The sequence below is a fragment of the Triturus cristatus genome, chromosome 9 (genome assembly GCF_964204655.1).
Source record: "Triturus cristatus chromosome 9, aTriCri1.1, whole genome shotgun sequence".
Lineage (NCBI taxonomy): Eukaryota > Metazoa > Chordata > Amphibia > Caudata > Salamandridae > Triturus > Triturus cristatus.
The window spans coordinates 1095843505-1095858368 of record NC_140592.1 but is presented as its reverse complement, the minus strand read 5'-3'; the positions used below and the strand labels follow the sequence as shown (position 1 = coordinate 1095858368).

The following is a 14864-nucleotide window of genomic DNA, read 5'->3' as shown; positions in this document are numbered from 1 at the left end:
TAAAAGGCACATCTTGACAAAACGTTTTAGGGTTGTTTGTATTAATATTTTTGTTCTTAACAAATGCTCTAAAAAGAAACAGTTGTATCGAAAGGGGTCAACAGTTTTATTAGATTTTAATTTGCACCCCAATTTTTTGTTGACTTTTTAAAATCCGCTTTAAAATTACAGTTCAATTTGATACAAATGTATGCACCTTGTTATAACAAATCTATTTGTTTTCTATAGCAATAATGCATTTAGTTTTTGTTCTGATAATTAATGCACAATGAACATATTAGACGATTATATAAAGTTAAAAGAAGAATGCACTGGTCACAATTTTGTAAAAAGCAGCAAGTTTATTACAACCAAATGTGGAGATGGGCACATTTATTTTTAATCACTGGGTGCTTTTAAATATCTTGAACAAATGTTCAGATCGTTCCAGTTTAACAAACCATACAAAATGAAGGAACGAGTGCTGTAAAGTGTTTTTAGATTTACAATATGCTGTTGCATTTTTGGTTTACCAAAAGATTAACAAATGTAAACTGTAATATCTTACATTTTTTGAATTTTATCCTCTAAATATTAGCTTAAAAATTCTTGCCATGCTGTGCATACCACTGTTGTCTTTGTTTACGATTCTCAAGCTCAGCGTGGAGAGTCTGTCTATACGCTTCATAGAGTTTAACAATTCGTTCTAGTTCTTTCATGAAGAGCAATTTTAGCATTCCTTGGTATGTATCCAAGTCTGCAAGCTGGAAGAGATCCCACTTCAGGATGTGATCAAACCTGTATTACAACATACACAAAAATTACAATTAAAACATTTGTTTTATACACACCATGTCACACACGCACGACACACAAGCAAAACTATCTCCCATATTAAGAAGCTGATACCTTTACAACAACACTGGTTCTCAATCACTGGCATTATTATTAAAAATGTAATGTCTTTGCATATGTGAGAAACCTCCGAAGACCTTTACCATAGAAAGTGCAAAATCTCACATTTAAAAAATAAATGAATAAAAAAGAAATTAAGGCCAATCTTCAATGTGCTTATTTTTAAAAAAAAAATCTAAATCATAAAGCACTGCTGTGATTCTTTCATCTCTTCACAAGCAATGATACACACAAATAGAGAAGAAACAATATTTGAACAGAGTACACAAAGAATGGTTCTTGGGCCTTCAATCTTGAAGTCTAATTTTTCTTTATTGTTTCAATTCATACAATGCAGCCTTATATACTCAGTTCAAATATTGTTGCCTCTCTATTCATGTATGTATCATTTCTTTGTATGGTCTATAAGCAGGGCGGGCAACATGGTCTGTAATATTTAACAAAAACAACTGTGACTTCACCAGGCGGTGCGACTACAAACCCATTGGCTGCTTCTTTATTTGTGTTTAATCACTTCACAAGCCTACATTTTAAAAAGAAAAACAAGCATCGTCAAATACAGGTTCAGCTTGCACAGATTTGCCAGTCACATCCTTTGATTTTGTTGATGTTTGCATGCAGCTGACGGAAGTCACAGTGTCCTTAACAGCAGCAGGGGAAAAGATCCTCGGGGCATCCTTAGAATGTGAGCAGAGTCTGGGCAGCAAGAGCGAACTGCTAGATGTGCTTACTGTATGAGCAGAATACCGGACTAAGAAGTGGGTGTGCGGCAAAGGGGAGGGAATAAAATGCTGCCGGTGTGCAGAAAAGCATGAGACATGTGAGAAGGGCTGGTGGGAAAATCGCTGGTTGGCCCGTGTCCTGGCAGCAGCAGAGAGATTAAAGCAGAGCTGCTGGGCACGCAGAAAATAAGTAGCATGAGAGAGGAGTTTTAAATAATGTGTGGTCTGTGGCTGTATTTTTCAGATTTACTATAGTCCTTCAGGCATTTCAATGGAGGTGAAATTACATACACCACAACAAAAAACAAGACTAAAATACTCCTTTGGGCTGATCCAAGATGTGATTGACAGTGTCTCAAGCCAGTGGCGGAAGGGCCCTGAGCAAAGGCAACAAACGGCTGGAGGTTGCTAACTGTATATTAAACTTAAAAAAAAATATATATATACAAAAAAAGTCTTGCCTTATGTTAGAACTAATAATCAAAACAAATAAGTTACTGGAGACCCACAAAACCACAGAATGTTATACGGTCGCCCAGGATTATTTTTCACTTTTAGCCAAAAACATTTTCTTTCAAAACAATCTCCAGGCATGCTTCCGACAGCAATTAGTTTGTTTAGGATTATTTTTTTTAAACCAGTCAATGATGAAGAACCAGTACTACATAACTATTTTTCCATCATAAGCCCTTATATCCAAAAGTGTTGTCTACAACAAAAATCTACTCCCAAGAACTGGATTGTCCAAGAAAAGTTAGAGGTGAACATTTTCAAGAATACAGTAAGTACTATTGGACGGCTTTTTCTAGTTCTTAGTTTCCATCACCCGAAAAAAAGATGATCAAATGGGTGAATTTCTGTCGGAGGAAAAAAGCATATCCAGGGAGTGTCACCATGCCAATATCATTACTAAATTATTCAAGAACAACTCACTCCTCTTCTTAGTCAATTATTATGAAGCAAAAGTAAGCGTGTTTGTGTGTATGTATATATATATATATGGAATATGCTACTTACCAGTATGCATCTGTTCTTGGCATGTAGAGCTGCAGATCTACACACTTTTGCATAGATCGCCATCTGGTGTTGGGCCCGGATGTTTGCAGTTTGTTTTTCCTCTTGGAAAGTCTTTGGAAGTCACGAGGTCGGTGACTCCTCCTTTGGATCGTATTGCGCATGGGCTTCGGCTCCATCCTCAGATTGTTTTTGGCCAGCAGGGAAAGATGGAGCGTAGTAACAGTGAAGAAACCCCTGTGTGTTGTATCTAAATAAGATAGACTGGAACAGATACAGGTACCCGGGAAGGCGGGTGGGCGTGTGTAGATCTGCAGCTCTACATGCCAAGAACAGATGCATACTGGTAAGTAGCATATTCCGTTCGAGGCATATGAGCTGCAGATTACACACTTTTGCATAGACTATATAGCAGTGCCCAACCTTAGCGGCGACTACCGGTATCTGTTGCAGTTGTTTGAAATAGTGTTTTTAGTACAGCCTGGCCCACACTAGCTTGTTGCTTGGTTTGCACATCTACACAGTAGTGTTTAGTGAAAGTGTGCGGTGTTGACCATGTAGCTGCTTTGCAGATATCATCTAATGGGATGTTCCCTAGAAAAGCCATAGAAGCCCCTATCTTTCATGTAGAATGGGCTTTAGGGGGAACGGATAGCGTTAGTTTTGCTTTGTGGTAGCAAATCTGGATGCATTTTACAATCCACCTAGCTATCCCTGATTTTGAGATGGGGTTGCCCTTGTGTGGTGGAGAGAAAGAGACAAACAGTTGTGTTCTTTGTATATAGTAAAGTAAGGCTCGTTTGACATCTAGTGTGTGTAGAGCCCTTTCTGCAACAGTTTGAGGTTGCGAGAAAAATACCGGTAATTCTACGGATTGGTTTAGGTGAAAAGGGGAAATGACTTTAGGTAGGAATTTTGGGTTGGTACGGAGAACAACCTTGTTCTGGTGCATTTGAAGAAAAGGTTCTTGTATGGTAAGTGCTTGTATCTCACTGACCCTTCTAAGGGAAGTGATGGCTACAAGAAAAGCTGTTTTCCATGTGAGAAATTGCAGTTCGCATTTATGCAACTGTTCAAAGGGCGGCCCCATTAGGCTTGTGAGAACGATATTTAAGTTCCACACAGGTGAGGGTGGTACTCTGGGGGGAATTATTTATTTAAGGCCTTCCATGAAGGCTTTAATGGCAGGTACTCTGAAAAGTGATAGGTGCTGCCTGTTCTGTAGGTAAGCTGCAATTGCTGCGAGGTGTAGCCGAATGGAGGTTATATGCTAGATTACACTTTTGTAGGTGGAGTAAGTAGCATATGATGTGTTGTATAGACACGTCTAGAGGATTGATTGTGTGGTTATGGCAATAAACAACAAATCTTTTCCACTTGGCAGCGTAGCAGGCTCTAGTGGTAGGGCGGCTAGCTTCTCTGATGACGTTCATACAGTCAGGGGGAAGGTTTAGGTATCCGAATTCTAGGATTTCAGGAGCCAGATCGCAAGGTTGAGCTGAGCTGGGTCCGGGTGCCTGATCTCTCCATGGTTCTGGGTTAGGAGGCATGGTGAGAGGTGTAGCTTTTGGTGTGGTACTACCGAGAGTTCCAGCAGCGTGGTGTACCACGGTTGTCTGGCCCATGTTGGAGCTACTAGGATTAGCGTGAGGGAATGCTGTTGTAGCTTTCGCACCACTAATGGAATTAGTGGGAGAGGTGGAAAAGCGTACGCAAATTTGCCTGACCAGTTCATCCATATCGCATTTCTTTTGGACAATGGGTGTGGGTATCTGGCGGCGAAGCTTGGGCATTTTTTGTTTTCGTGGGTGGCGAATAGGTCTATTTGTGGATGCCCCCACGTTTGAAAGAACGGGTGAAGAACCTGCGGGTGAAGTTCCCACTCGTGGATCTGCTGCGCCTGCCTGCGGAGCAGATCTGCCATGGTGTTCTGGACTCCTGGGACATGTTGGGCTAGGAGAAAGATTTTGTGCGGAATTGCCCATCTCCATATGCTCTGTGCTAGTTGAGAGAGCTGTGGAGAGAGTGTGTGCCGCCTTGTTTTTGAATGTAATACATGGCCGTCATGCGAATGAGGACTGCCTTGCCTAAAATCTGTGCCTGAAAGGATTTTAGGGCTAGAGAGATTGCTAGTAACTCCAGATGGTTGATATGGAGTAACTTTTGTTGCAGCGTCCATGTGCCCTGCACTGTGAGGTGTAATAGATGAGCTCCCCAGCCGGAGAGCGATGCGTCTGTTAGTATTATTTGTGACACCGGGTCCAGGAACGGTCGACCTTTGGAAAGGTTTGTGGTGTTCCACCACTGCAGAGAGCGATGGGTGCGACCGTCTACTAACACCAGATCTGTCAGTTGCCCCTGGGCCTGGTTCCATTGGCACGCTAAGCACTCTTGGAGTGGACGCATATGGAGTCTTGCGTGGGGTACTATAAAAATGCAAGAGGCCATCATCCCTATCAGTTGCATAAACACTCTTGCTGGAAAGGAGTGTTGAAGTATGAATCTTTGTCGCAAAGCCTGAATGCTTGCAATCCTGGCCGGATTGGGGTAGGATATGGCTTTTGAGGTGTCTATGGTGGCACCAAGGTATTGTTTTATGTGGGATGGTGTTAGTTGGGACTTTTGGTGGTTCACCGTGAAGCCTAGTTGGTGAAGTAGTTGGATTGTAGTGGCGGTGTGGTGTACACATTGGTTGTAGGACGTGGCTTTTATCAGCCAGTCGTCCAAGTATGGGAAGACGTGAATGTGCTGTCTTCTGAGGTGTGCCGCCACTACCGCTAGGCACTTGGTGAATACCCGTGGTGCTGTTGTGACTCCGAATGGGAGCACCTTGAACTGGTAGTGTTGCCCGTCCACTACAAATCTGAGGTACTTTCTGTGAGCATGGTGTACTGGAATGTGGAAGTATGCGTCTTTCAAGTCCAGTGTGGTGAGGAAGTCGTTCTGGGAGAGGAGCGGAAGCACCTGCTGAAGTGTTACCATGTGAAAATGGTCTGAATGGATGTATGTGTTTAGGGGCCGGAAATCTAGAATAGGTCGTAGAGTCTCGTCCCTTTTTGGTATTAGAAAATATAGGGAGTAGACCCCTAAATTTTGCTGATTGACGGGAACTTGTTCTATTGCATGTTTTTGTAGGAGTGAGATTACCTCCTGTTTTAGTAATGTGGAATGTTCTTGTGACATTGGGCGTTGCCTGGGTGGAATATTTGGGGGGGTAGATGTTAATTCCAGGCAGTATCCTGACCGAATAATTTGGGTCACCCATTTGTCTGAGGTGATGGTCTCCCAGACAAGAAGGAAATTTTGTAGTCTGCCCCCGACCGGAGTGGGATTGTCTGGAGGGAGCGGGGGGAAGTCATTGGGTAGGCGGTGTGGCAGAGCGGGCGGTATTTGTTTTGCCTCTGCCTTTATTATTATTATTTCCCCTATAGCCGCCTCTTTGATAACCCCTTGTGAAGGTGGACTGAGTGGTGGATTTGAAGGAAGTGGACGCGCTATCTGAGGAGTAGCCTCTAGATGTACTCTGAAAGGAAGAGCGGCGAAAGGAGCGCCTAGGAGGGTGTGACTGCATGGCTCCCATGGACTTCGCTGTATCAGTGTCCTTCTTCATTTTTTCGAGGGCCTCATCTACCTTCGGGCCGAATAGGTGTTCTTGGTCAAAGGGATGATACAGGATGGAGGCTTGTACCACTGGTTTGAAACCTGATATTCTTAGCCAAGCATGGCGACGGAGGAGGACGCTAGTATTAATGGCCCTGGAGGCTGTGTCTGCTGCATCTAAGGCACAGCGTATAGAGGTGTTAGTTATCGTCTTACCCTCTTGAATTAATTAATTGGCCCTAGTTTTGTATCTTTCAGGGAGGTGGTGCATTATGGTTTCTAATTCATCATAATGTGCCCTATCGTATCTGGCCAATAGCGCTTGGGTGTTGGCGATACGCCATATATTGGCTGCCTGTGACGCAGTGCGCTTTCCTGACGCGTCCAGTAGCTTTGACTCTTTGTCAGGAGGTGGTGCTTCGCCGGACGCCTGGGAATTTTACCTTTTTCATGCAGTGGAAACCACTAGGGAATCTAGTGGCGCTGGCCCTTTGATATAGGCAGGATCTGTGGGGGCAGCTTTGTACTTTCTCTATGCGTGGGTTAATGACCCTGGCCCTGACTGGGTCCTTAAAAACCTCTGGCGCATGTTTTACCACCCCCTTGAGCATAGGTAGTATGGAGGTAGACCTATGTGCGGTATCAAAAGTGTCGAGGAGGAAATCCTCCTCCACTGGGTCAGTGTGTAACTCTACCCCGTGATAATGTGCTGCCCTTTGAAGTAGGTGGTGGAAACCTAATGAGTCTTCCGGTGGAGATGGCCTGGAAGGGTAAAAGGTCATCTTGTGGGACTTCTGGAATATCTGGGTTATTGTAGTTGTCCCATGGGTCTGGGGATCCTGTAGGGGTGGGGTCTTGGGGCAAATCCCCTGGATGGTGATATGGGTCCCCCTGATCATCATCGTCTGGAGACGGGGTCGGAGAGCGATGAGGTGGGGGTGGAGAAGGTGGAGGGGGTGGAGGTGGAGGGGGTGGGGGAGGTGGAGGAGGTGGGGAAGGTATTCTGAAAGGAGAGGTAGCAGAGTCCTTCCTCTTTGGAGGTGGAGGCGGAGCCGGTTTGTCCAAATGTCTTTTTGGAAGAGAGTGCCAAATGTCCAGTTTTTGGATCCTTGGTGAGAGCCTTTTGTAAGGGATCTGGTGTAAATAGTTCCTGTGACAATGTGTGGTCCGTCGGCGCCGAAGTCTTCGGGGCCGATGACTTTTTAGGCTTGTCCGTGCCAGTTTGCTTAGCACTGGGCTTGGGAACCTCAGATTTCTTGGTCGGCGCCGAGGTGGGCTTCGGCGTGGAAGTGTCGGTGCCAAGGGCCTTATGGGGTTTGGTCGGTACCGAAGCGCTGGGTTTCGACCCCGAGGACTTCGGTGCGGAGCTCGGTGTCGAGGCAGAGGCCGGTTTCTTTTTCGGTGCCGAAGTGTGTTTCTCGGCACCGCTGGCAGGCTGGCTCGAGCCCGAGCCACCGGAAGGCTTATTTGGCTTCTTCACCGGGCCCGAAGGTGGGGTCTGTGAAGTAGTGTCTCTGGTCTTGCCTAGGCCCGGAGGCGAAGGCGTGACCGAAGCCTTTTTGTGTGTCGGCGCGGGTGTGGGGGGGTATATTACTCACGACCCTCTGCGCCGGAGTGATGTCCTCCACATCTGAGTCGTCGGCTTCGGAAGCACTGACTAGGTCCTCTTCGGTGCGCTGCTGTCCCGGATCTTCGATGTCGTCTCCGAAGATGTCGACTGGAGCGGAGGTCGAGGAGTGTGCCATGTTTCGTCTGGCTCATCGGTCCCGAATAGTCTTTTACGATCTGAAAGACTTACAGGCCGGACAGTCTCGAGCCTCGTGTTAAGGGGAGAGGCAGAGGTTGCACACCTCATGAAGATCGGTGTGGGGGAATTTGGACCCACATCGAGGGCACTTCTTGAATGGAGTTCTTTCCATCAGCTGGGACCGGAGCTTGGGTAGGCCCGAAGGCCGCTGTCGACGACTGGAACCGAAGATTTGTTGATGAGAAGGTGCGTTGATTGAGGAGATCGCGATCGAAACAATACCGCGATGTGAGGTGAGGAGTCCGCTTCGATCGTCGAACTGGAAATGTTCGGAACCGGAGCGCGAAGATTACATCCGAGCCCGATGGCGGAAAAAAACAATGAGGATGGAGCCGAAGCCCATGCGCAATACGATCCAAAGGAGGAGTCACCGACCTCGTGACTTCCAATGACTTTCCAAGAGGAAAAACAAACTGCAAACATCCGGGCCCAACACCAGATGGCGATCTATGCAAAAGTGTGTACTCTGCAGCTCATATGCCTCGAACATATATATATAAAATATATAAATGTGTTCCTGCATACATAGATATTTATACATGTGTGTCAGAGTCATGTATAGACGCCCTGAACTTATGGTTGACTTTCATAGGAGACACATTTTTTTCCTTCGGTAGTAACTGACACGGTTTGGTACACATGCCTGAAATTTGACTAATACTCGAAAAGTCCAGCTCAGATTCTTTTAGCATGATGTAAAAGTAGCACTTCTCATTTAAGTACCAAAATACTGACTCTGCAAACACTGTATAAATAAATTACATAAAACCTGCAATGAAAAAATAATTTTGCCTGGAACAGCTCTTCTCTGTGGACTGCCGGGAATACGTAATTATTTTAGATCTATGCATGACAAAAAGGCACAGGTTGGGCTTGAAAGGGTTTAAACCTTTGCATACTTTGACAGTGTAGCAGAAGAACCACCCAGTATAATAAGTTATTTTGAAATAAAAAACAAATCCTTTCTATTGTGCATTAGATTCTCGAACAACTAAAGAACCGCGCTGGATTGGAAGTTCTCTTTAGAATAAAAATTATATGATGGAAGCTGTGTGAGAACCATCACTGAATCCATATTGTGGAAAGAAACACACAAGTTGCAGCAAGTGAACTTAACAAGCACACCCCCCTTCCAAGGGTTAGGTAACAAGCAAAAAGTATACAAAATAACCTACGAGCCCAAGCAAGAATTTGCAATGCAATAGGTCTTGCATTTACGCGAGTTTGAGCTATTGACATTGCAAATAACAATGCTTTTTTTTTGTTTTTAAAACATAAATAAAAGGCAGTGTCATTTACAATGCCAATAGCTTAAACTCGCGTAAATGTGAGATCTTTTGCATTGCAAATGCTTGTTGGTGTCGCCTCCTCCCACTGCCTTCAAGATCCCTGTGAGCAGGGGTAGAGAGCTCAGTGCCAGGAGTACCACAGGGAATGCCAGGGTAGCAGAGGCCACACTCAACTACCCTTTAAACAATGTCCATGTCTGTGTGAGGCAGCGTGTTTGATGTGATTATTTGCCTGCACACTAACTGTGTTTGTGCCCATGTGTCATGTGCGTGTATCTGTGTGGATGTGTGCGTGTATCTGTTTGGAGGTCTGCATACATCTGTGTATGACTGCAGTATGAGTGTCTTCATTTGTCTTTGTGTATGTGTCTTCGTGTGTCTGTGTGGGTCTACATCTGTGAGCGTGTTTGCGGGTCAGTGTATCTGCCTGTGTGTCCGTTTGTGTGTATGTGTCTGTGTGTGTATGTGTCTGTGTGTGTCTGTTTGTGTGTATGTGTCTGTGTGTGGCTGCATGTGCTTATGTGCGTGCGCGCTGTCTGCGTGTGTCTGGTGTGTGCGTGGCTCTGCCTGTGCGGTGAGGGTCAGCAAGATCACACAAAAAATGAAGAACCCCTAAATTCCGCCAGAACCTATCCTTTAGCTGTGGCCACCTCCTTTATTTCTTGTTAAGCGCTTGCCTCCGTGGACGCTTCACCCCGGCTCTTTTCTCACAAGCCCTCCGATGGACTCCCGCGGCTGGAAAGAACTAACATGTCACGTGGGGGCCAGGACATATTAATAAAGGCAGATTAACACATTTTCAAAAAGCCCTCCAGTGACCGAGGCTGGGAAGCACTCTGCCACGCTCCCACGCTTGTGAACTGGGGGCAGTACACGCTTTGTCCTGATGAAGATGGCTGCCCCCTCCTACTGAGAAGGCCACTCTGACCCGATGAACTCCCGTCTGAACAATGAACTGCACAACTCTGGGGAGTTTGCTTTTGAATGGGGGGAGGGAGGAGCTGGTATAATTCCCAAAGAGGAGCCAGAGTTTCCTCCAGCAGCACACCATCCTACGTCACGCCAAACAAAGATGGCGTCAGCCTGTCCACATGGGCCGTCCTAAAAGTATACAAGGCAGTAACCTATCTATCTATCTAAACTATCGACACTCCTGAGGCGGAAGCCGGGAGAGAGACACTCGATTTTGAAACTTTGTAAATTGTATACTTATGTTTTTACCTGTATGATTGTAGCTTCTGGGCACTCAATTCCCACTTGGCTAATCCTGCACAGCGGATGCTAGCGCTGCCGCGGCCTGGGATCTTACTCACTGCCGCCATTCTTCGAACAGCCCACAGGCCACGCCCCCTGACGCGAGGCCACGCCCCTTTCCCCCGCATCCTATAAGAATGTGTATTTCTCGGACGCGCAGCGGACGAGCGCAGCAGGCGCGCCGACAGCGCGCCGAAGGCGCGCCTAAGGCAAGCCCGTCTGCGCCCGTCCGCGCCCTGACAGGCCCCAGGGCACGCCATGCTACAGGACGGATCATCTACTCCCTTGAAGAGCTGCTGCCCACTAACAACGGCCAGGGCCACCTGTGTGAGTCATCATGCTTTCGAGCCCAGAGACTGGGGCTTCTAGTCAACCGCACTACCGTTCTTGATAACGCCACTTCGATTCCTGTTACTCATACAACGCCCGTTTCCTTTCTCCATTCCATGTCTATAGCTTATCTAAACACCCGCTCCATGGTGAAACATAACCTGGACCTCTCTTCTACTAGGCGAGGATAATCTCGACATTCTCTTACTTACTGAGACTTGGCTCACCCAAGACTCTGCTCCAGATATCATAGCAGCGTTGCCGCCTAACTACCGCATCATTCACGCTGATCGTGGACCCGGCAAACCTGGCGGGGGAGTGGCAGCAATCTTCCGCCACGACCTGAACGTCACCGCCTTGACCTGCCTGAATCTCTCAGACACTGAAAACCTGGTTCTAAAAATTGATACTTCCTATACTACTATGGCATGCGTCCTATACAGACCCCCTAACATGCCGTCCTTCCCTTTAGCGCTTAGCGAACAAATTGCCAACCTAGCCATTGATCATGCAAGGATCCTTTTGGTGGGGGACTTTAACTACTGGTTCAACGATCCTCTGGAAGGTCCTCAGTCGCGTGAACTCACTGAGCTCCTTACAAATCTAAACTTTGAACAACATGTACAATCACCTACCCACTGTAAAGGCCACATTCTGGACCAGGTCTGGACCAACTCTCTTTTAGTTACGACCCCGGCCACCTTTCCGTGTCTATGGTCGGATCATCTTCTTATCAAATTTAACCTTATCCATTCCCCTAGAAAGCCCACCGTCACAGCTATGGGTGGAAGAGCTAGGAACTGGAATTCCCTAGACAGGTCGGAATTCCTACAAACTCTTGCTACTTCCATTCCTTCCCATAACTCTGATATCAATATAGCAGAAAACAATCTTTCTCTCTGGCTGCAATCAGCCAGCGATGCTCATGCTCCATACAAGACGATCAAACTGGCCCGACGCGCCGATGCCCAAAAATGGTTCTCTCCTGACTTAAAAGCAAAAAAATTGGCCCTTCGACAACTCGAGCGACGCTGGCGTCGCAACTATGCCCCTGACGCTAAAACTCGATACATCTCTGCCAGGAAGGACTACATGAAATCTATTTTAGTAACTAAAACTGCTTACTTTTCCTCCCGTATAACCAACTCAAACAATAAGCCCAATGACATCTTTTCTATTCTTAATGAATTAACCAACCTTGATAACGACCGGCCCAGTTTGCCCCCGACCCAGGTTTTCTGAAATTCACTTAACGTTTTTTTTTACAGAGAAAATTATGGCCATCAAAGCCAGTATTCCTCAAACCTCAAGTCCTCTCCTTTTTGTTCCAAGCCCCAACACTATCGATTCACTTAGCAGTTTCCCCCCCATTACTCCAGAATTATTCCAGGAATTACTGGTAAGAGTAAAATCTGGCGCCCCATCTGACAGATGCCCTCCTTATATCCTGAAAGACTGCTTAGCAGCTATTCCGGCCCCCGCCTGTACCCTTCTAAACAACTCTTTGGCCACTGGATCAGTTCCCCTTGCATTTAAAGAAGCGATTGTAATACCTCTCCTGAAGAAACCAGGTGCAGATCCGACCTGCAATGCAAATTATCGCCCAATTTCCCTTCTTCCCTTTCTTGCTAAGGTGTTGGAGGCTCATGTCGCCAACTGCTTGTCCAACTTCATAGAGACATCTAACTGCCTTGATCCACATCAGGCGGGCTTTCGCCCAGCCCATTCAACTGAGGCGGTGGTAGTGGCAGTAATGGACACCCTTAGGGACTGCGCAGACAATCGCATTCCACAGGCTCTAGTGCTCCTGGATTTGTCAGCCGCATTCGACACGGTCGATCATACCATCTTGATCGACCGTGTCGCTCAGGCTGGCATCCGGGGCACGGCAGCCGGTTGGCTGAGGTCCTTTCTAGTAAATCGTTCCCAGGCAGTCCACCTGGGTAACCTAGCGGGCACTAAGCAGGCCATTACATGCGGTGTACCCCAGGGTTCGTCCCTGTCACCCCACCTGTTTAACCTCTATATTTCCCCTTTAATCCAAGCTCTTAGAGATAAACAGGTAACGGTGCTGAACTACGCGGACGACCTACAGCTGCTATTCACAATTGACAACTCAGATACGTCCATCTCCTTCTTTCAATCAACAATGAGGTTCATCCAAGCTTGGATGAACCAAAATCATCTGAAATTGAACCCAGGAAAAACCGAGCTGGTCCCGACTGCGGATAGTGCCAAATACTGGGGCCCTCAGTATTGGCCAACAGAAATGGGTCAAGCTCCGATCCCTTCATCTTCGGCAAAGACGCTGGGTATCACCCTAAACAGTGACCTCTCTCTAAAAACGCAAGTAGGCCAGGTGATATCCAAGTGCCACTTTCAAATGAGAAAAATCCGGAAGGTTCGCCGCCTTTTGACCCATGAAGCCCTGATACAGGTGGTGATCGCAACCGTGATTTCCCATATAGACTACGCTAACTCGATATATCTGGGCCTCCCCCAGTTCCTTCTGAAACGACTTCAGATGGTGCAGAATCAGGCAGCAAAACTGATTTTGAACCAGCCTAGATGGCATTCTGCCACCCCTCTTTTGAAAAATCTTCACTGGCTCCCGGTCGCCCAACGTTGTACCTTCAAAGTCAGTTGTATGATCTTTAAAGCGCTCCACTGTAAAAGTCCTACCTTCATCACTAAACTCATTATAAAGTATGCCCCGTCCCGTAGCCTTCGCTCAGCCCAACAATGCCTTTTACAAATCCCATCCTTTAAACGTAAACGCTCGGGTGGCTGCAGATTTGGCACTTTGGCACCCCGTCTGTGGAATGCCCTTCCCCTTGAGATCCGGCTATGCCCCAACCTCATATCATTCAGGAAATCCCCAAAGACCTGGCTTTATCAACAAGCCTACTACTAACTCCGCTGGCTTCCAACTCTGACTGTCCCCTGTCTCTACAGCGCCAGGAAACCAACCAGTGTCAGTGCGCTATACAAATCATTGTTAACATAACATAACAGTAACCCAAAAGCCCGATGTTCAATCATGCGCCAGCGTTTAACAAACGAGGACGCAAGGCAATTGAAAACAAGAGCATGGCTTAAAGTCCCCTTCCGAAACTATATTGATTCCAAAAGGCCCTCGCAGAGCGAGCAACGCATGGGCGCTGCAACGCCAGGCGAGACCTAAAAAGAAAGTATATTGGGAGCATGTTCTTAAGGCAAGGTTGCTCGACGTATGATGGTACCATCCTGCTGTGGTAACCAGGTAAGGGGCTTGGTTAAAAGTAGGACTACCATGTAAGGAAAAACATGGCTTCATGTCACCAATGAAATCTAGGAATCTGCAGGCCTATTACTACAAATATAGCATTTAAAATAGTGATCTGTTCACTTCTCTATGAATACATGTTAGAATCCAGGAAAATATCTTATACAGATATGAATGTACCCGCAGGAAAACAGTGATATTGCCCATCACTTCAAGCGTTGGGTTTGGAGAAGAACTACTTATCGCCCAATCAGAACTTATCTTGTGGCATTGTTGTAATTCTCCAATGGAACGGAGAGGGGAAACAGTCTTAGGATGTTCTCCCTTTAGCACCCAACCCTCCCACCCCACAACAGAAAGTATGCTCAAAGACAACTGTACTTTTGTAAAAGGTAAAAAGACTGCCTTCCTCCCAGATGACAAATCTAAATTCTTCTAGTCTCTGGCCCTTCTACACTGAATGATAATCTGGCTAACCAGGGGTGAAGAGGAGCCATCTGTGGTTGTATCAGTACCATCTAAGCCTCTCTTGAAGGGGTGGAGTCAGTGTAACCCTTTAGGCCACCTCATGGACAGGACAACTCGCATCTCTGGAATATGGGTAGTAGTAGTACTCGGACGCTACAAAATTAACATTAATGACCGAAACCCCTGATGAGAATAGTGGCCACCGACAGTGGATATCTTGC

The 14864-nt window shown here is 46.4% G+C and overlaps 1 protein-coding gene across 1 annotated transcript in view; it reads right to left on the bottom strand.

Moving 5' to 3' along the window:
- Nucleotides 1-321: 321 nt before the first annotated feature.
- Nucleotides 322-14864, bottom strand: part of SAV1 (salvador family WW domain containing protein 1) — a 120245-nt gene continuing 105702 nt past the window's right edge. Inside the window, exon 5 of the mRNA XM_085626988.1 lies at nt 322-777. Coding sequence (XP_085483114.1) covers nt 579-777 — 199 coding nt within the window. The 3' untranslated portion in view covers nt 322-578. The remainder of the gene's footprint in view (nt 778-14864) is intronic.